The sequence below is a fragment of the Hypanus sabinus genome, chromosome 6 (assembly GCF_030144855.1).
Source record: "Hypanus sabinus isolate sHypSab1 chromosome 6, sHypSab1.hap1, whole genome shotgun sequence".
NCBI lineage: Eukaryota > Metazoa > Chordata > Chondrichthyes > Myliobatiformes > Dasyatidae > Hypanus > Hypanus sabinus.
In genome coordinates, this window is record NC_082711.1 from 113889398 (window position 1) to 113906331 (window position 16934).

At 48.6% G+C, this 16934-nt stretch overlaps 1 protein-coding gene across 4 annotated transcripts in view; it reads right to left on the reverse strand.

The window, feature by feature from the left end:
* Positions 1-16934, reverse strand: part of LOC132395766 (peptidyl-prolyl cis-trans isomerase FKBP5-like) — a 291454-nt gene that overhangs the window by 12378 nt on the left and 262142 nt on the right. For all 4 annotated transcript variants that reach the window (XM_059972767.1, XM_059972769.1, XM_059972770.1 and 1 more), the window contains one exon: positions 11257-11442. In XM_059972767.1, the coding sequence (XP_059828750.1) occupies positions 11257-11442 (186 nt within the window). The remainder of the gene's footprint in view (positions 1-11256; positions 11443-16934) is intronic.

The window sequence follows — 16934 nt, forward strand, 5'->3', positions numbered from 1 at the left end:
GGTACAATGTGGATTTTATATGACTCTGTCCCATCAGACCCTCTCGGGGCAGGTAAAATGTGGAATTTATATGACACTGTCCCATCAGACCCTCTCGGGGCAGGTACAATGTGGATTTTATATGACTCTGTCCCATCAGACCCTCTAAGGGCAGGTACAATGTGGATTTCACAGATCACTGTCCCATCAGACCCTCTTGGGGCAGGTACAATGTGGATTTTATATGACACTGTCCCATCAGACCCTCTCAGGGCAGGTACAATGTGGATTTTATACAACACTGTCCCATCAGACCCTCTCAGGGCAGGTACAATGTGGATTTTATATGACACTGTCCCATCAGACCCTCTCAGGGCAGGTACAATGTGGATTTCACAGGACACTGTCCCATCAGACCCTCTCAGGGCAGGTACAATGTGGATTTTATACGACACTGTCCCATCAGACCCTCTCGGGGCAGGTACAATGTGGATTTTGTATGACACTGTCCCATCAGACCCTCTCGGGGCAGGTACAATGTGGATTTTGTATAACACTGTCCCATCAGACCCTCTCGGGGCAGGTACAATGTGGATTTCACAGGACACTGTCCTATCAGACCCTCTCGGGGCAGGTACAATGTGGATTTTATACAACACTGTCCCATCAGACCCTCTCGGGGCAGGTACAATGTGGATTTTATACGACACTGTCCCATCAGACCCTCTCAGGGCAGGTACAATGTGGATTTTATATGACTCTGTCCCATCAGACCCTCTCGGGGCAGGTAAAATGTGGAATTTATATGACACTGTCCCATCAGACCCTCTCAGGGCAGGTACAATGTGGATTTTATACGACACTGTCCCATCAGATCCTCTCAGGGCAGGTACAATGTGGATTTTATACGACACTGTCCCATCAGACCCTCTCAGGGTAGGTACAATGTGGATTTTATACGACACTGTCCCATCAGACCCTCTCAGGGTAGGTACAATGTGGATTTTATACGACACTGTCCCATCAGACCCTCTCAGAGCAGGTACAATGTGGATTTTATAGGACACTGTCCCATCAGACCCTCTAAGGGCAGGTACAATGTGGATTTCACAGATCACTGTCCCATCAGACCCTCTCGGGGCAGGTACAATGTGGATTTTATATGACACTGTCCCATCAGACCCTCTCAGGGCAGGTACAATGTGGATTTTATACAACACTGTCCCATCAGACCCTCTCAGGGCAGGTACAATGTGGATTTTATATGACACTGTCCCATCAGACCCTCTCAGGGCAGGTACAATGTGGATTTCACAGGACACTGTCCCATCAGACCCTCTCAGGGCAGGTACAATGTGGATTTTATACGACACTGTCCCATCAGACCCTCTCGGGGCAGGTACAATGTGGATTTTGTATGACACTGTCCCATCAGACCCTCTCGGGGCAGGTACAATGTGGATTTTGTATAACACTGTCCCATCAGACCCTCTCGGGGCAGGTACAATGTGGATTTCACAGGACACTGTCCTATCAGACCCTCTCGGGGCAGGTACAATGTGGATTTTATACAACACTGTCCCATCAGACCCTCTCGGGGCAGGTACAATGTGGATTTTATACGACACTGTCCCATCAGACCCTCTCAGGGCAGGTACAATGTGGATTTTATATGACTCTGTCCCATCAGACCCTCTCGGGGCAGGTAAAATGTGGAATTTATATGACATTGTCCCATCAGACCCTCTCAGGGCAGGTACAATGTGGATTTTATACGACACTGTCCCATCAGATCCTCTCAGGGCAGGTACAATGTGGATTTTATACGACACTGTCCCATCAGACCCTCTCAGGGTAGGTACAATGTGGATTTTATACGACACTGTCCCATCAGACCCTCTCAGGGTAGGTACAATGTGGATTTTATACGACACTGTCCCATCAGACCCTCTCAGAGCAGGTACAATGTGGATTTTATAGGACACTGTCCCAATAGACCCTCTCAGGGCAGGTACAATGTGGATTTTATACGACACTGTCCCATCAGACCCTCTCAGGGCAGGTACAATGTGGATTTTATACGACACTGTCCCATGAGACCCTTCCAGGCAGGTACAATGTGGATTTTATATGACACTGTCCCATCAGACCCTCTAAAGGGAGGTACAATGTGGATTTTATATGACACTGTCCCATCAGACCCTCTCAGGGCAGGTACAATGTGGATTTTATAGGACACTGTCCCATTAGACCATCTCAGGGCAGGTACAATGTGGATTTTATAGGACACTGTCCCATTAGACCCTCTCAGGGCAGGTACAATGTGGATTTTATATGACACTGTCCCATTAGATCCTCTCAGGGCAGGTACAATGTGGATTTTATACGACACTGTCCCATTAGACCCTCTCAGGGCAGGTGCAATGTGGATTTTATACGACACTGTCCCATCAGACCCTCTCAGGGCAGGTACAATGTGGATTTCACAGATCACTGTCCCATCAGACCCTCTCGGGGCAGAACAATGTGGATTTTATATGACACTGTCCCATCAGACCCTCTCGGGGCAGGTACAATGTGGATTTTATATGACACTGTCCCATCAGACCCTCTCAGGGCAGGTACAATGTGGATTTTATACAACACTGTCCCATCAGACCCTCTCAGGGCAGGTACAATGTGGATTTTATATGACACTGTCCCATTAGACCCTCTCAGGGCAGGTACAATGTGGATTTTATACGACACTGTCCCATTAGACCCTCTCAGGGCAGGTGCAATGTGGATTGTATACGACACTGTCCCATCAGACCCTCTCAGGGCAGGTACAATGTGGATTTTATACGACACTGTCCCATTAGACCCTCTCAGGGCAGGTACAATGTGGATTTCACAGGACACTGTCCCATTAGACCCTCTCAGGGCAGGTGCAATGTGGATTTTATACGACACTGTCCCATCAGACCCTCTCAGGGCAGGTACAATGTGGATTTTATACGACACTGTCCCATCAGACCCTCTCAGGGCAGGTACAATGTGGATTTTATACAACACTGTCCCATTAGACCCTCTCGGGGCAGGTACAATGTGGATTTTGTATGACACTGTCCCATCAGACCCTCTCGTGGCAGGTACAATGTGGATTTTATATGACACTGTCCCATCAGACCCTCTCAGGGCAGGTACAATGTGGATTTCACAGGACACTGTCCCATCAGACCCTCTCAGGGCAGGTACAATGTGGATTTTATACGACACTGTCCCATCAGACCCTCTCAGGGCAGGTACAATGTGGAATTTATATGACACTGTCCCATCAGACCCTCTCAGGGCAGGTACAATGTGGATTTCACAGATCACTGTCCCATCAGACCCTCTCGGGGCAGGTACAATGTGGATTTTATAGGACACTGTCCCATCAGACCCTCTCAGGGCAGGTGCAATGTGGATTTTATACGACACTGTCCCATCAGACCCTCTCAGGGCAGGTACAATGTGGATTTTATACGACACTGTCCCATTAGACCCTCTCAGGGCAGGTACAATGTGGATTTCACAGGACACTGTCCCATTAGACCCTCTCAGGGCAGGTGCAATGTGGATTTTATACGACACTGTCCCATCAGACCCTCTCAGGGCAGGTACAATGTGGATTTTATACGACACTGTCCCATCAGACCCTCTCGGGGCAGGTACAATGTGGATTTTATACAACACTGTCCCATTAGACCCTCTCGGGGCAGGTACAATGTGGATTTTATATGACACTGTCCCATCAGACCCTCTCAGGGCAGGTACAATGTGGATTTTATATGACACTGTCCCATCAGACCCTCTCAGGGCAGGTACAATGTGGATTTCACAGGACACTGTCCCATCAGACCCTCTCAGGGCAGGTACAATGTGGATTTTATACGACACTGTCCCATCAGACCCTCTCAGGGCAGGTACAATGTGGAATTTATATGACACTGTCCCATCAGACCCTCTCAGGGCAGGTACAATGTGGATTTCACAGATCACTGTCCCATCAGACCCTCTCGGGGCAGGTACAATGTGGATTTTATAGGACACTGTCCCATCAGACCCTCTCAGGGCAGGTACAATGTGGATTTTATATGACACTGTCCCATCAGACCCTCTCAGGGCAGGTACAATGTGGATTTTATATGACACTGTCCCATCAGACCCTCTCAGGGCAGGTACAATGTGGATTTTATATGACACTGTCCCATCAGACCCTCTCGGGGCAGGTACAATGTGGATTTTATACGACACTGTCCCATCAGACCCTCTCAGGGCAGGTACAATGTGGATTTTATACGACACTGTCCCATCAGACCCTCTCGGGGCAGGTACAATGTGGATTTTATACAACACTGTCCCATCAGACCCTCTCAGGGCAGGTACAATGTGGATTTTATACAACACTGTCCCATCAGACCCTCTCAGGGCAGGTACAATGTGGATTTTATATGACACTGTCCCATCAGACCCTCTCAGGGCAGGTACAATGTGGATTTCACAGATCACTGTCCCATCAGACCCTCTCGGGGCAGGTACAATGTGGATTTTATAGGACACTGTCCCATCAGACCCTCTCAGGGCAGGTACAATGTGGATTTTATATGACACTGTCCCATCAGACCCTCTCAGGGCAGGTACAATGTGGATTTTATATGACACTGTCCCATCAGACCCTCTCAGGGCAGGTACAATGTGGATTTTATATGACACTGTCCCATCAGACCCTCTCGGGGCAGGTACAATGTGGATTTTATACGACACTGTCCCATCAGACCCTCTCAGGGCAGGTACAATGTGGATTTTATACGACACTGTCCCATCAGACCCTCTCGGGGCAGGTACAATGTGGATTTTATACAACACTGTCCCATCAGACCCTCTCAGGGCAGGTACAATGTGGATTTTATACAACACTGTCCCATCAGACCCTCTCAGGGCAGGTACAATGTGGATTTTATATGACACTGTCCCATCAGACCCTCTCAGGGCAGGTACAATGTGGATTTCACAGGACACTGTCCCATCAGACCCTCTCAGGGCAGGTACAATGTGGATTTTATACGACACTGTCCCATCAGACCCTCTCGGGGCAGGTACAATGTGGATTTTGTATGACACTGTCCCATCAGACCCTCTCGGGGCAGGTACAATGTGGATTTTGTATAACACTGTCCCATCAGACCCTCTCGGGGCAGGTACAATGTGGATTTCACAGGACACTGTCCTATCAGACCCTCTCGGGGCAGGTACAATGTGGATTTTATACAACACTGTCCCATCAGACCCTCTCGGGGCAGGTACAATGTGGATTTTATACGACACTGTCCCATCAGACCCTCTCAGGGTAGGTACAATGTGGATTTTATACGACACTGTCCCATCAGACCCTCTCAGGGTAGGTACAATGTGGATTTTATACGACACTGTCCCATCAGACCCTCTCAGAGCAGGTACAATGTGGATTTTATAGGACACTGTCCCATTAGATCCTCTCAGGGCAGGTACAATGTGGATTTTATAGGACACTGTCCCATTAGACCCTCTAAGGGGAGGTACAATGTGGATTTTATATGACACTGTCCCATCAGACCCTCTAAGGGGAGGTACAATGTGGATTTTATATGACACTGTCCCATCAGACCCTCTCAGGGCAGGTACAATGTGGATTTTATAGGACACTGTCCCATTAGACCCTCTCAGGGCAGGTACAATGTGGATTTTATATGACACTGTCCCATTAGATCCTCTCAGGGCAGGTACAATGTGGATTTTATACGACACTGTCCCATTAGACCCTCTCAGGGCAGGTGCAATGTGGATTTTATACGACACTGTTCCATCAGACCCTCTCAGGGCAGGTACAATGTGGATTTCACAGATCACTGTCCCATCAGACCCTCTCGGGGCAGGTACAATGTGGATTTTATATGATACTGTCCCATCAGACCCTCTCCGGGCAGGTACAATGTGGATTTTATATGACACTGTCCCATCAGACCCTCTCAGGGCAGGTACAATGTGGATTTTATACAACACTGTCCCATCAGACCCTCTCAGGGCAGGTACAATGTGGATTTTATATGACACTGTCCCATTAGACCCTCTCAGGGCAGGTACAATGTGGATTTTATACGACACTGTCCCATTAGACCCTCTCAGGGCAGGTGCAATGTGGATTTTATACGACACTGTCCCATCAGACCCTCTCAGGGCAGGTACAATGTGGATTTTATACGACACTGTCCCATTAGACCCTCTCAGGGCAGGTACAATGTGGATTTCACAGGACACTGTCCCATTAGACCCTCTCAGGGCAGGTGCAATATGGATTTTATACGACACTGTCCCATCAGACCCTCTCAGGGCAGGTACAATGTGGATTTTATACGACACTGTCCCATCAGACCCTCTCGGGGCAGGTACAATGTGGATTTTATACAACACTGTCCCATTAGACCCTCTCGGGGCAGGTACAATGTGGATTTTATATGACACTGTCCCATCAGACCCTCTCCGGGCAGGTACAATGTGGATTTTATATGACACTGTCCCATCAGACCCTCTCAGGGCAGGTACAATGTCGATTTCACAGGACACTGTCCCATCAGACCCTCTCAGGGCAGGTACAATGTGGATTTTATACGACACTGTCCCATCAGACCCTCTCAGGGCAGGTACAATGTGGAATTTATATGACACTGTCCCATCAGACCCTCTCAGGGCAGGTACAATGTGGATTTCACAGATCACTGTCCCATCAGACCCTCTCGGGGCAGGTACAATGTGGATTTTATAGGACACTGTCCCATCAGACCCTCTCAGGGCAGGTGCAATGTGTATTTTATACGACACTGTCCCATCAGACCCTCTCAGGGCAGGTACAATGTGGATTTTATACGACACTGTCCCATTAGACCCTCTCAGGGCAGGTACAATGTGGATTTCACAGGACACTGTCCCATTAGACCCTCTCAGGGCAGGTGCAATGTGGATTTTATACGACACTGTCCCATCAGACCCTCTCAGGGCAGGTACAATGTGGATTTTATACGACACTGTCCCATCAGACCCTCTCGGGGCAGGTACAATGTGGATTTTATACAACACTGTCCCATTAGACCCTCTCGGGGCAGGTACAATGTGGATTTTATATGACACTGTCCCATCAGACCCTCTCAGGGCAGGTACAATGTGGATTTTATATGACACTGTCCCATCAGACCCTCTCAGGGCAGGTACAATGTGGATTTCACAGGACACTGTCCCATCAGACCCTCTCAGGGCAGGTAGAATGTGGATTTTATACGACACTGTCCCATCAGACCCTCTCAGGGCAGGTACAATGTGGAATTTATATGACACTGTCCCATCAGACCCTCTCAGGGCAGGTACAATGTGGATTTCACAGATCACTGTCCCATCAGACCCTCTCGGGGCAGGTACAATGTGGATTTTATAGGACACTGTCCCATCAGACCCTCTCAGGGCAGGTACAATGTGGATTTTATAGGACACTGTCCCATTAGACCCTCTCAGGGCAGGTACAATGTGGATTTTATAGGACACTGTCCCATTAGACCCTCTCAGGGCAGGTACAATGTGGATTTTATATGACACTGTCCCATTAGATCCTCTCAGGGCAGGTACAATGTGGATTTTATACGACACTGTCCCATTAGACCCTCTCAGGGCAGTTGCAATGTGGATTTTATACGACACTGTCCCATCAGACCCTCTCAGGGCAGGTACAATGTGGATTTCACAGATCACTGTCCCATCAGACCCTCTCGGGGCAGGTACAATGTGGATTTTATATGACACTGTCCCATCAGACCCTTTCAGGGCAGGTACAATGTGGATTTTATACAACACTGTCCCATCAGACCCTCTCAGGGCAGGTACAATGTGGATTTTATATGACACTGTCCCATTAGACCCTCTCAGGGCAGGTACAATGTGGATTTTATACGACACTGTCCCATTAGACCCTCTCAGGGCAGGTGCAATGTGGATTTTATACGACACTGTCCCATCAGACCCTCTCAGGGCAGGTACAATGTGGATTTTATACGACACTGTCCCATTAGACCCTCTCAGGGCAGGTACAATGTGGATTTCACAGGACACTGTCCCATTAGACCCTCTCAGGGCAGGTGCAATGTGGATTTTATACGACCCTGTCCCATCAGACCCTCTCAGGGCAGGTACAATGTGGATTTTATACGACACTGTCCCATCAGACCCTCTCGGGGCAGGTACAATGTGGATTTTATACAACACTGTCCCATTAGACCCTCTTGGGGCAGGTACAATGTGGATTTTATATGACACTGTCCCATCAGACCCTCTCAGGGCAGGTACATTGTGGATTTTATATGACACTGTCCCATCAGACCCTCTCAGGGCAGGTACAATGTGGATTTCACAGGACACTGTCCCATCAGACCCTCTCAGGGCAGGTACAATGTGGATTTTATACGACACTGTCCCATCAGACCCTCTCAGGGCAGGTACAATGTGGAATTTATATGACACTATCCCATCAGACCCTCTCAGGGCAGGTACAATGTGGATTTCACAGATCACTGTCCCATCAGACCCTCTCGGGGCAGGTACAATGTGGATTTTATAGGACACTGTCCCATCAGACCCTCTCAGGGCAGGTGCAATGTGGATTTTATACGACACTGTCCCATCAGACCCTCTCAGGGCAGGTACAATGTGGATTTTATACGACACTGTCCCATTAGACCCTCTCAGGGCAGGTACAATGTGGATTTCACAGGACACTGTCCCATTAGACCCTCTCAGGGCAGGTGCAATGTGGATTTTATACGACACTGTCCCATCAGACCCTCTCAGGGCAGGTACAATGTGGATTTTATACGACACTGTCCCATCAGACCCTCTCGGGGCAGGTACAATGTGGATTTTATACAACACTGTCCCATTAGACCCTCTCGGGGCAGGTACAATGTGGATTTTATATGACACTGTCCCATCAGACCCTCTCAGGGCAGGTACAATGTGGATTTTATATGACACTGTCCCATCAGACCCTCTCAGGGCAGGTACAATGTGGATTTCACAGGACACTGTCCCATCAGACCCTCTCAGGGCAGGTACAATGTGGATTTTATACGACACTGTCCCATCAGACCCTCTCAGGGCAGGTACAATGTGGAATTTATATGACACTGTCCCATCAGACCCTCTCAGGGCAGGTACAATGTGGATTTCACAGATCACTGTCCCATCAGACCCTCTCGGGGCAGGTACAATGTGGATTTTATAGGACACTGTCCCATCAGACCCTCTCAGGGCAGGTACAATGTGGATTTTATATGACACTGTCCCATCAGACCCTCTCAGGGCAGGTGCAATGTGGATTTTATATGACACTGTCCCATCAGACCCTCTCAGGGCAGGTACAATGTGGATTTTATATGACACTGTCCCATCAGACCCTCTCGGGGCAGGTACAATGTGGATTTTATACGACACTGTCCCATCAGACCCTCTCAGGGCAGGTACAATGTGGATTTTATACGACACTGTCCCATCAGACCCTCTCGGGGCAGGTACAATGTGGATTTTATACAACACTGTCCCATCAGACCCTCTCAGGGCAGGTACAATGTGGATTTTATACAACACTGTCCCATCAGACCCTCTCAGGGTAGGTACAATGTGGATTTTATATGACACTGTCCCATCAGACCCTCTCAGGGCAGGTACAATGTGGATTTTATATGACACTGTCCCATCAGACACTCTCAGGGCAGGTACAATGAGGATTTTATAGGACACTGTCCCATCAGACCCTCTCGGGGCAGGTACAATGAGGATTTTATAGGACACTGTCCCATCAGACCGTCTCAGGGCATGTACAATGAGGATTTTATAGGACACTGTCCCATTAGACCCTCTCAGGGCAGGTTAGAGATCATTTGTCTCTGCACTGCATCTCCTCTTCAATGTTTTGCCAAACCATGGCTACGGTATCGAGACAGTTAGAGTTGCAGGACTCTTGGTAAAAGCCGTGGTACAAGTTAGGACATTAGTGAGCCAAGGTGGCTCATCTCCGACAGTGGGACATGTGTTCAAGCAGATGAGTAACAAACTGCCCATTACATCAAATTATCTGCCGCAAATCACTGCCTGAGCCAAAGGACCCCTCGGACTCACCCACCAGGATGTGTGGAGGTGGAGGTTTTGCAACACCTGGTGGAGGGGGTGCATGACAGTGGACAACAAACTGGATAAGTCGGATAAATACCTGCTTAGTCACAATCTTGCCAGAGTCCGGCCAACACATCTCACCTGCATTAAGAAAAGGCACTCAGTATTCCACTGCTTGAATATGAAGTGAATGGAGGGCTATGGGCCACGTGCAGGCAGTTGGGGTTAGTTTAATTAGTTCAGCACAGCATCATTGACTGAAGGGCCTTTTCCTGTGCCATACTGTTCTACGCAATGTGCCATATACTGCATCAACTTTTTAGAGACATATTCAGCTGTTCTTTTCAATGCACCTTGTCATTCTAGGATTCAGTTGTTCCTTCAGGACAATTCTGTTGGTGCTCAGTGGTGGGGAGGACTGAGCTGTACGTATTCACTACTTTTTGTAGGATTTTCCATTCAAGGGTGTTGGTGTTGCCATACCAGTCAGCATACTCTCCACCACACATCTATAGAAGTCTGTCAAAACAATCCTAAGATAATTAAAGCAGCTTGTACTGATACCTCTCCAATGGCCTCCTTTGAAAGAGATCACCGTTGAAATTAAGCAATGAGCTGTTACTTAGTATTAAGTACAGAGAGGGTCATTGATTTACAAAGGACCGAAGCTGCTGTCCATCACCCACCCATTTACAGGAATCCAACACAAATTCCACGTTTTATTTCTACTCGCCCCACATTCCCATCAAATTCCCCATGGATTCTCCCCCTCAGCTACACATTAAAGAATGTTTACAGTGGTCACTCAACCTACCAATCTGCACGTCTTTGGAACATGGCAGGATTTGGAAGTTTGCTGTCACAGGGAGAACCCAGTGCGGGGATTGAACTTGTCTCTCCAGAGGCTGTGAGGCTGCAGCTCTTCCAGCTGGGCCTGGGTGCTGATCCCAGTGCTCAAACTGTAAACCTACAACCTGGACACTTCCACATCGAGACACAGCTTCACTGGGTGTTTATTTGAGTCAACCACTCCATTCGTGGCAAAAAATAAGTTGCCCCACTCCTCACCTTGTCACAGCTCTTGACAGCCTTCAGGTAGTCATTCAGTTTCAGACAGCACATTGCCATGTTGAGATGAGCCGCTAGAACAAGGGCCTTAGCGCTCCAACTGTCCTCCTCCGATAGGCCGTAATACTGGTCCAGCCATGCCACGATCTTCCTGTACTGGATCTGAGCCTGCTCATATTTACCACGCTGAGCATGGAAAAGAAAAATATCCAGAGAATGGGACACGTTTAGAACTAGAATTAGAATCAGCTTTAGGGAAACTGACATCATACGATCAGAGTCAAGATCCTGAATCAATTTCATCTGTAGTAAAGAATTCTAGAGGAACTTTTACAAATTTTAATTGTTTCTAAACCAGTCTGAACTTTTTTGTTCGCTTCTTTCAGGAGATCTCATTGTTTCAGCTAAGAAACACACCCAAAATGTTGGAGGAACTCAGCAGGTCAGGCAGCATCTATGGAAAAGAGTACACAGTCGATGTTTTGGGCTGAGACCCTTCAGCAGGACCCCTCTCAGGTTTCAAGTAAGATGTTCTTCTTAAGGTGACATACAGTCATTGCTATCATGTGGGACAGACCAAATGGACTAGATGTCTCTTCCTCACAATGTATTGACTGATAGACACACAAGGGAATGCAAGAGATTGCAGGTGCTGGAATCTGGAGCAGAAAACAATCTGCCTGAGGAACTCAATGAGGAATTCTGTATCGATAAATAATCTTCACTCTAGCATTCCAGTGTTTTACTGTGAGCTGCCTCAGATGAACACAATTATTGAAGTTCAGAATGTTTTAAGTCTATTTAATCAGGACCACTCTCCCTATGTAATTCTGTTTTACTTCCCTTGTTGAAATCCAATTTTCAGTTCAATTCTTTTATGGTTCAGACATTAAGAAAGTGTTTCTGTGGCTGAAGTTGAAAATCCCAAACAAAAAATTATAACTAGTGCTAGTTTTCCTGTTTTAGTGAAAAAGGAATAGCCTTGAAATTGGTTTGGTTAACCTTGCTTTTCACTCACAAGTCAAGCAATAATCTACTTCTGATAACTGGAAGACTTCTGGTCAGGGGTTACACCAGCATCCGCGAACTTCAGCGGTGTCCGCTTCAAACTCACAAGATTCTGCATTGTACCTTTCACTCCTCTGCTGGGTGAAATGGGCACTCATTGTGGAGAGAAGAATCGCATCCAACTTGAGCAGCACAGCTCACAGGACCACTACCTCACTGTTCTTCAGTCTTCATCTTCTCTTTTCCCAACCTGCCGTGCTGTCTGTGTGGAATTTGCACATTCTCTGTGTGAATGTTGGTAGACTGATTGGTAACCATAAATTCTCCTGTAGCGTGCAGGTGTTGTGTGGTCTGGGGAGGGGGAGTTTAATAGAAAATGGGTTCAGACATGTGTGGTCAGTGGGTCAAAGGGCCTGATTCCTATGCTGTCACTTTGGCTCCATGAAAGATCAAAGACCAAGGCCAACTGGACTTGGCCAAAGTAACCTGAATTAAAAGATCCCCTGTCTGACATCCACTTCAGAAGAAAGGGGGCTGTGGGGTGGGACCTTGTTGGAACCTATCGAATATTGAGAGGGCAAGACCGAGTGAACATGGGGAGGATGTTTCCTGTAGTGGAGGGCTCTAGGACTAGGGGGTACAGCCTGAGACAAGAAGTGTGTCCCTTTATAACAGAAATGAGGAAGAATTTCTTCAGCCAGGGAGTGGTGAATCTGTGGAATTCATTGCCACGGATGGCTGTGGAGGCCAGGTCAGACAGAGGCTGATAGATTCTTGATTAGTCAGGATGTCAGGGGTTATGGGGGAAGGCAGGAGAATGGAGTTGAGAGGGATAGTAAGTCAGCCACGGTGGTCTGAATGGCCTAATTCTGTTCCTGCGTCTTATGGATATCAGTTTATCACATGTCGCTCCAGCCAACAGTTGTTGGCAAGGATCGAGGTGTCTGCAAGGGGACTGCTGATCAATGACCACAGCATTTACATGTTACCTGCCCAGGGTCAGAAGTGACATCCTGCACCTCCTGGTACATGGAGCTGAGCACAGCAGGGGACTCCAGCAGAGGAAAGGGTTCCATCGCCGCCGTTCCCCTGCAGTTTCCTGAACCACCGTGGCAGCTACTGTGCGTGGCTGTGGTGGCGTTGGGTGCTCAAGGATCTGCAATCAGCTTGGAACTGTCATGATGGCCGCTGTCATGATGTCTGTGAAATCTGCATTCCAGTTCATGGTCCGGGCCGTGGACCCTGGACTCCAGGTCTTGCGGCTGTCCCTTGTTTCAGTTGGGTTTAATCATGTGCACCTGATCCTCTTCTTGGGGCTGGGAATATGTGGCCCTGGGGTTGAGTGTGGGTGCTGGTTTGTCTTGTCAATATCCCTTTGGAGCAACCTGCCGGTCGAAGGCCAGAGTAGCTATTCGTGATCTCTAGGCCTGGTTGGAGGACCCCTGCTTCATGGATCCTTGTTGTCTCTAGTCGGAGCAGTCATTGGGGTATGGATTCGGCCGTTTCCGGGACCAGCCGAGTGGCCGTCTGCCACTCCGAGCTAGACATGAATTCGACCGTTTCCAGGACCAGCTGAGTGGCCGTCTGCCTCTCCGAGCTAGACATGGATTGGGCCGTTTCCGGGACCGTCTGCCACTCTGAGCTAGACATGAATTCAGCCGTTTCTGGGACCAGCTGAGTGGCCGTCTGCCACTCCGAGCTAGACATGGATTCGGCCATTTCCAGGGCCAGCTGAGTGGCCGTCTGCCACTCCGAGCTAGACATGAATTTGGCCGTTTCCAGGGCCAGCTGAGTGGCCGTCTGCCACTCCGAGCTAGACATGAATTCAGCCGTTTCCAGGGCCAGCTGAGTGGCCGTCTGCCACTCCGAGCTAGACATGAATTCAGCCGTTTCTGGGACCAGCTGAGTGGCCATCTGCCACTCCGAGCTAGACATGGATTCGGCCATTTCCAGGGCCAGCTGAGTGGCCGTCTGCCACTCCGAGCTAGACATGAATTTGGCCGTTTCCAGGGCCAGCTGAGTGGCCGTCTGCCACCGAGCTAGACATGGATTCGGCCATTTCCAGGGCCAGCTGAGTGGCCGTCTGCCACTCCGAGCTAGACATGAATTTGGCCGTTTCCAGGGCCAGCTGAGTGGCCGTCTGCCACTCCGAGCTAGACATGAATTCAGCCGTTTCTGGGACCAGCTGAGTGGCCGTCTGCCACTCTGAGCTAGACATGGATTCGGCCATTTCCAGGGCCAGCTGAGTGGCCGTCTGCCACTCTGAGCTAGACATGGATTCGGCCATTTCCAGGGCCAGCTGAGTGGCCGTCTGCCACTCCGAGCTAGACATGAATTCGGCCGTTTCCAGGGCCAGCTGAGTGGCCGTCTGCCACTCCGAGCTAGACATGGATTCGGCTGTTTCTGGGGGCGTCTGCCACTCCGAGCTAGACATGGATTCAGCTGTTTCTGGGACCAGCTGAGTGGCCGTCTGCCACTCCGAGCTAGACATGGATTCAGCTGTTTCTGGGACCAGCTGAGTGGCCGTCTGCCACTCCAAGCTAGATATGGATTCGGCCATTTCCGGGGCCAGCCAAGGTTGCAGGCCGCCCCGAGACTCGGAGCCACCCCGGATTTAGCTCCCTTCCTGTCCTCGCCTCCATTGGGTAAGTCAGGCTGTCTTTGCTGTTACCCTGCAGTTGGATCTGTCTCTTCCTGTTGTTGCCTCCGTTGGGTAAGCCAGGCTGTCTTTGCTGTTACCCTGAGGCTGGTCTGTTCCTTTCCCCTCTCCATCTGAATCCCTGACAGTTTCCTCCCTGGTTTACCTCGGCAGTCATCCCAGCCCTGCATCCTAGGAAGGGTCCCGGCCCTGTGTTCCAAGAAGGAGTACCTCGTCCTGCCCAGGAAAGCCTCAAAGAATCTAAGCCTCATCCAGTCCTGTAACCATGTCATGTCCTCACCTAGTTCCGGGGTCCGAGCCCGAGTCAAGACCCAGGTTCTGGGTCCTTGTCCAGTCTCTGGCTCGGAGTCCAAGCCCAGGCTCCTAGTTCCCAGTTCTCTGTCCCGGTCCTGCCCTCCTAGCCATAGTCCTAGCCCAAAGTCTGTGTACCCATCCCAGCTCCTAGTCTGTGTCCTGTCCCGTCCCTAAGCCTAGTCCAGTCCAGTTCCTAGTACTTCAGTGTCTTGCATTCGGGTCTGCTCCCAGCACCCCCCCCCCCACATGACAGCAGCTCCTGAAAGGAATGCACAATGTCTGACCGCATCTTCTGAGGCAGGGAAAATGTGCTTTCAAAGGAAGTATTACTTCTCTCAACGGATATGGTGATGGCGTAGCACAATAGACAATAAATAAGGAGCTCCTGAACTACCGCTAACTCTGTATGTGTTGATGGTTACTTTATTGTCACCAAACAATTGATACTAGAGCGTACAATCATCACAGTGATATTTGATTCTGCGCTTCACACTCCCTGGAGTACAAATAGATAGTAAATATAATAAAAATTTCAAAAAAAATTTTAAAAACCGAGAGACAGGTCCGGATATTTGGAAGGTCAGGCCCAGATCTGGGTCAAGATCCATTCAGTAGTCTTATCACAGTTGGAAAGAAGCTGCTCCCAAATCTGGCTGTACAAATCTTCAAGCTCCTGAACCTTCTCCTGGAGGGAAGAGGGACAAAAAGTGTGTTGGTTGGGTGGGTCGTGTCCTTGATTATCCTGGCAGCACTGCTCTGACAGCGTGCAGTGTAAAGTGAGTCCATGGATGGAAGATTGGTTTGTGTGATGTGCTGGGCTAGGTTCATGATCTTCTGCAGCTTCTTCCGGTCTTGGACAGGACAACTTCCATACCAGGTTGTGATGCACCCTAGAAGAATGCTTTTTATGGTGCACCTATAAAAATTAGTGAGGGTTTTAGGGGACAGGCCAAATTTCTTCAGCTTTCTCAGGAAGTAAAGGCACTGGTGGGCTTTCTTGGCAGTGGACTCTGTTGGTTAGACCAAGTCAGGTCATTTGTAATATTGACCCCAAGGAACTTAAAGCTTTTGACCTGTTCCACCTGCGCATCACCAATGTAGATGGGGCCGTGCGGTCCGCTACTCCTTCTGAAGTCATCAGCCAATTCCTTTGTCTTGCTGACGTTGAAGGATAAGTTATTGTCTTTGTACAATGCCACCAAGTTTTTAATTTCCTCTCTGTACTCAAACTCATCATTACACGAGATACGGCTTACAATTGTGGTGTCATAGGCCCACCTGACAGGTTCAATTTCAAGGCAATTACTTTTTCTGCTGGTCAGTGTCAACCAACCAATTAGTAACTAGTGCAAATCAGAGCCAAAAAAGCTGAGAACAGTTTTGATCATTACTGAAAACTTCAAACAAAACATAAAATTCTATAAATAGATAGTCTCTGATTCTTTTGCTATTTGTCAACACAAAAAGCATCTACCAACCCAAAGGTATTAATAAGCTACCAAAATAACAGTTTTTAGAAGCATTTTGTTATCATCCAGTGGAGTTTTTTGGACATGCCTGAAATTTGTTCATGGGAAGCTTTCTTTAACTCAGTACTACTTCTGGAACATAATTTGACTTTTCTTTCATGCATATCCTGTACAATGTTCTTGGGGATATAAGGAGGAGATGTTAATGTTGGACTCTAGAAGCCGTGGGAGTATGAGTATCCAGAGCT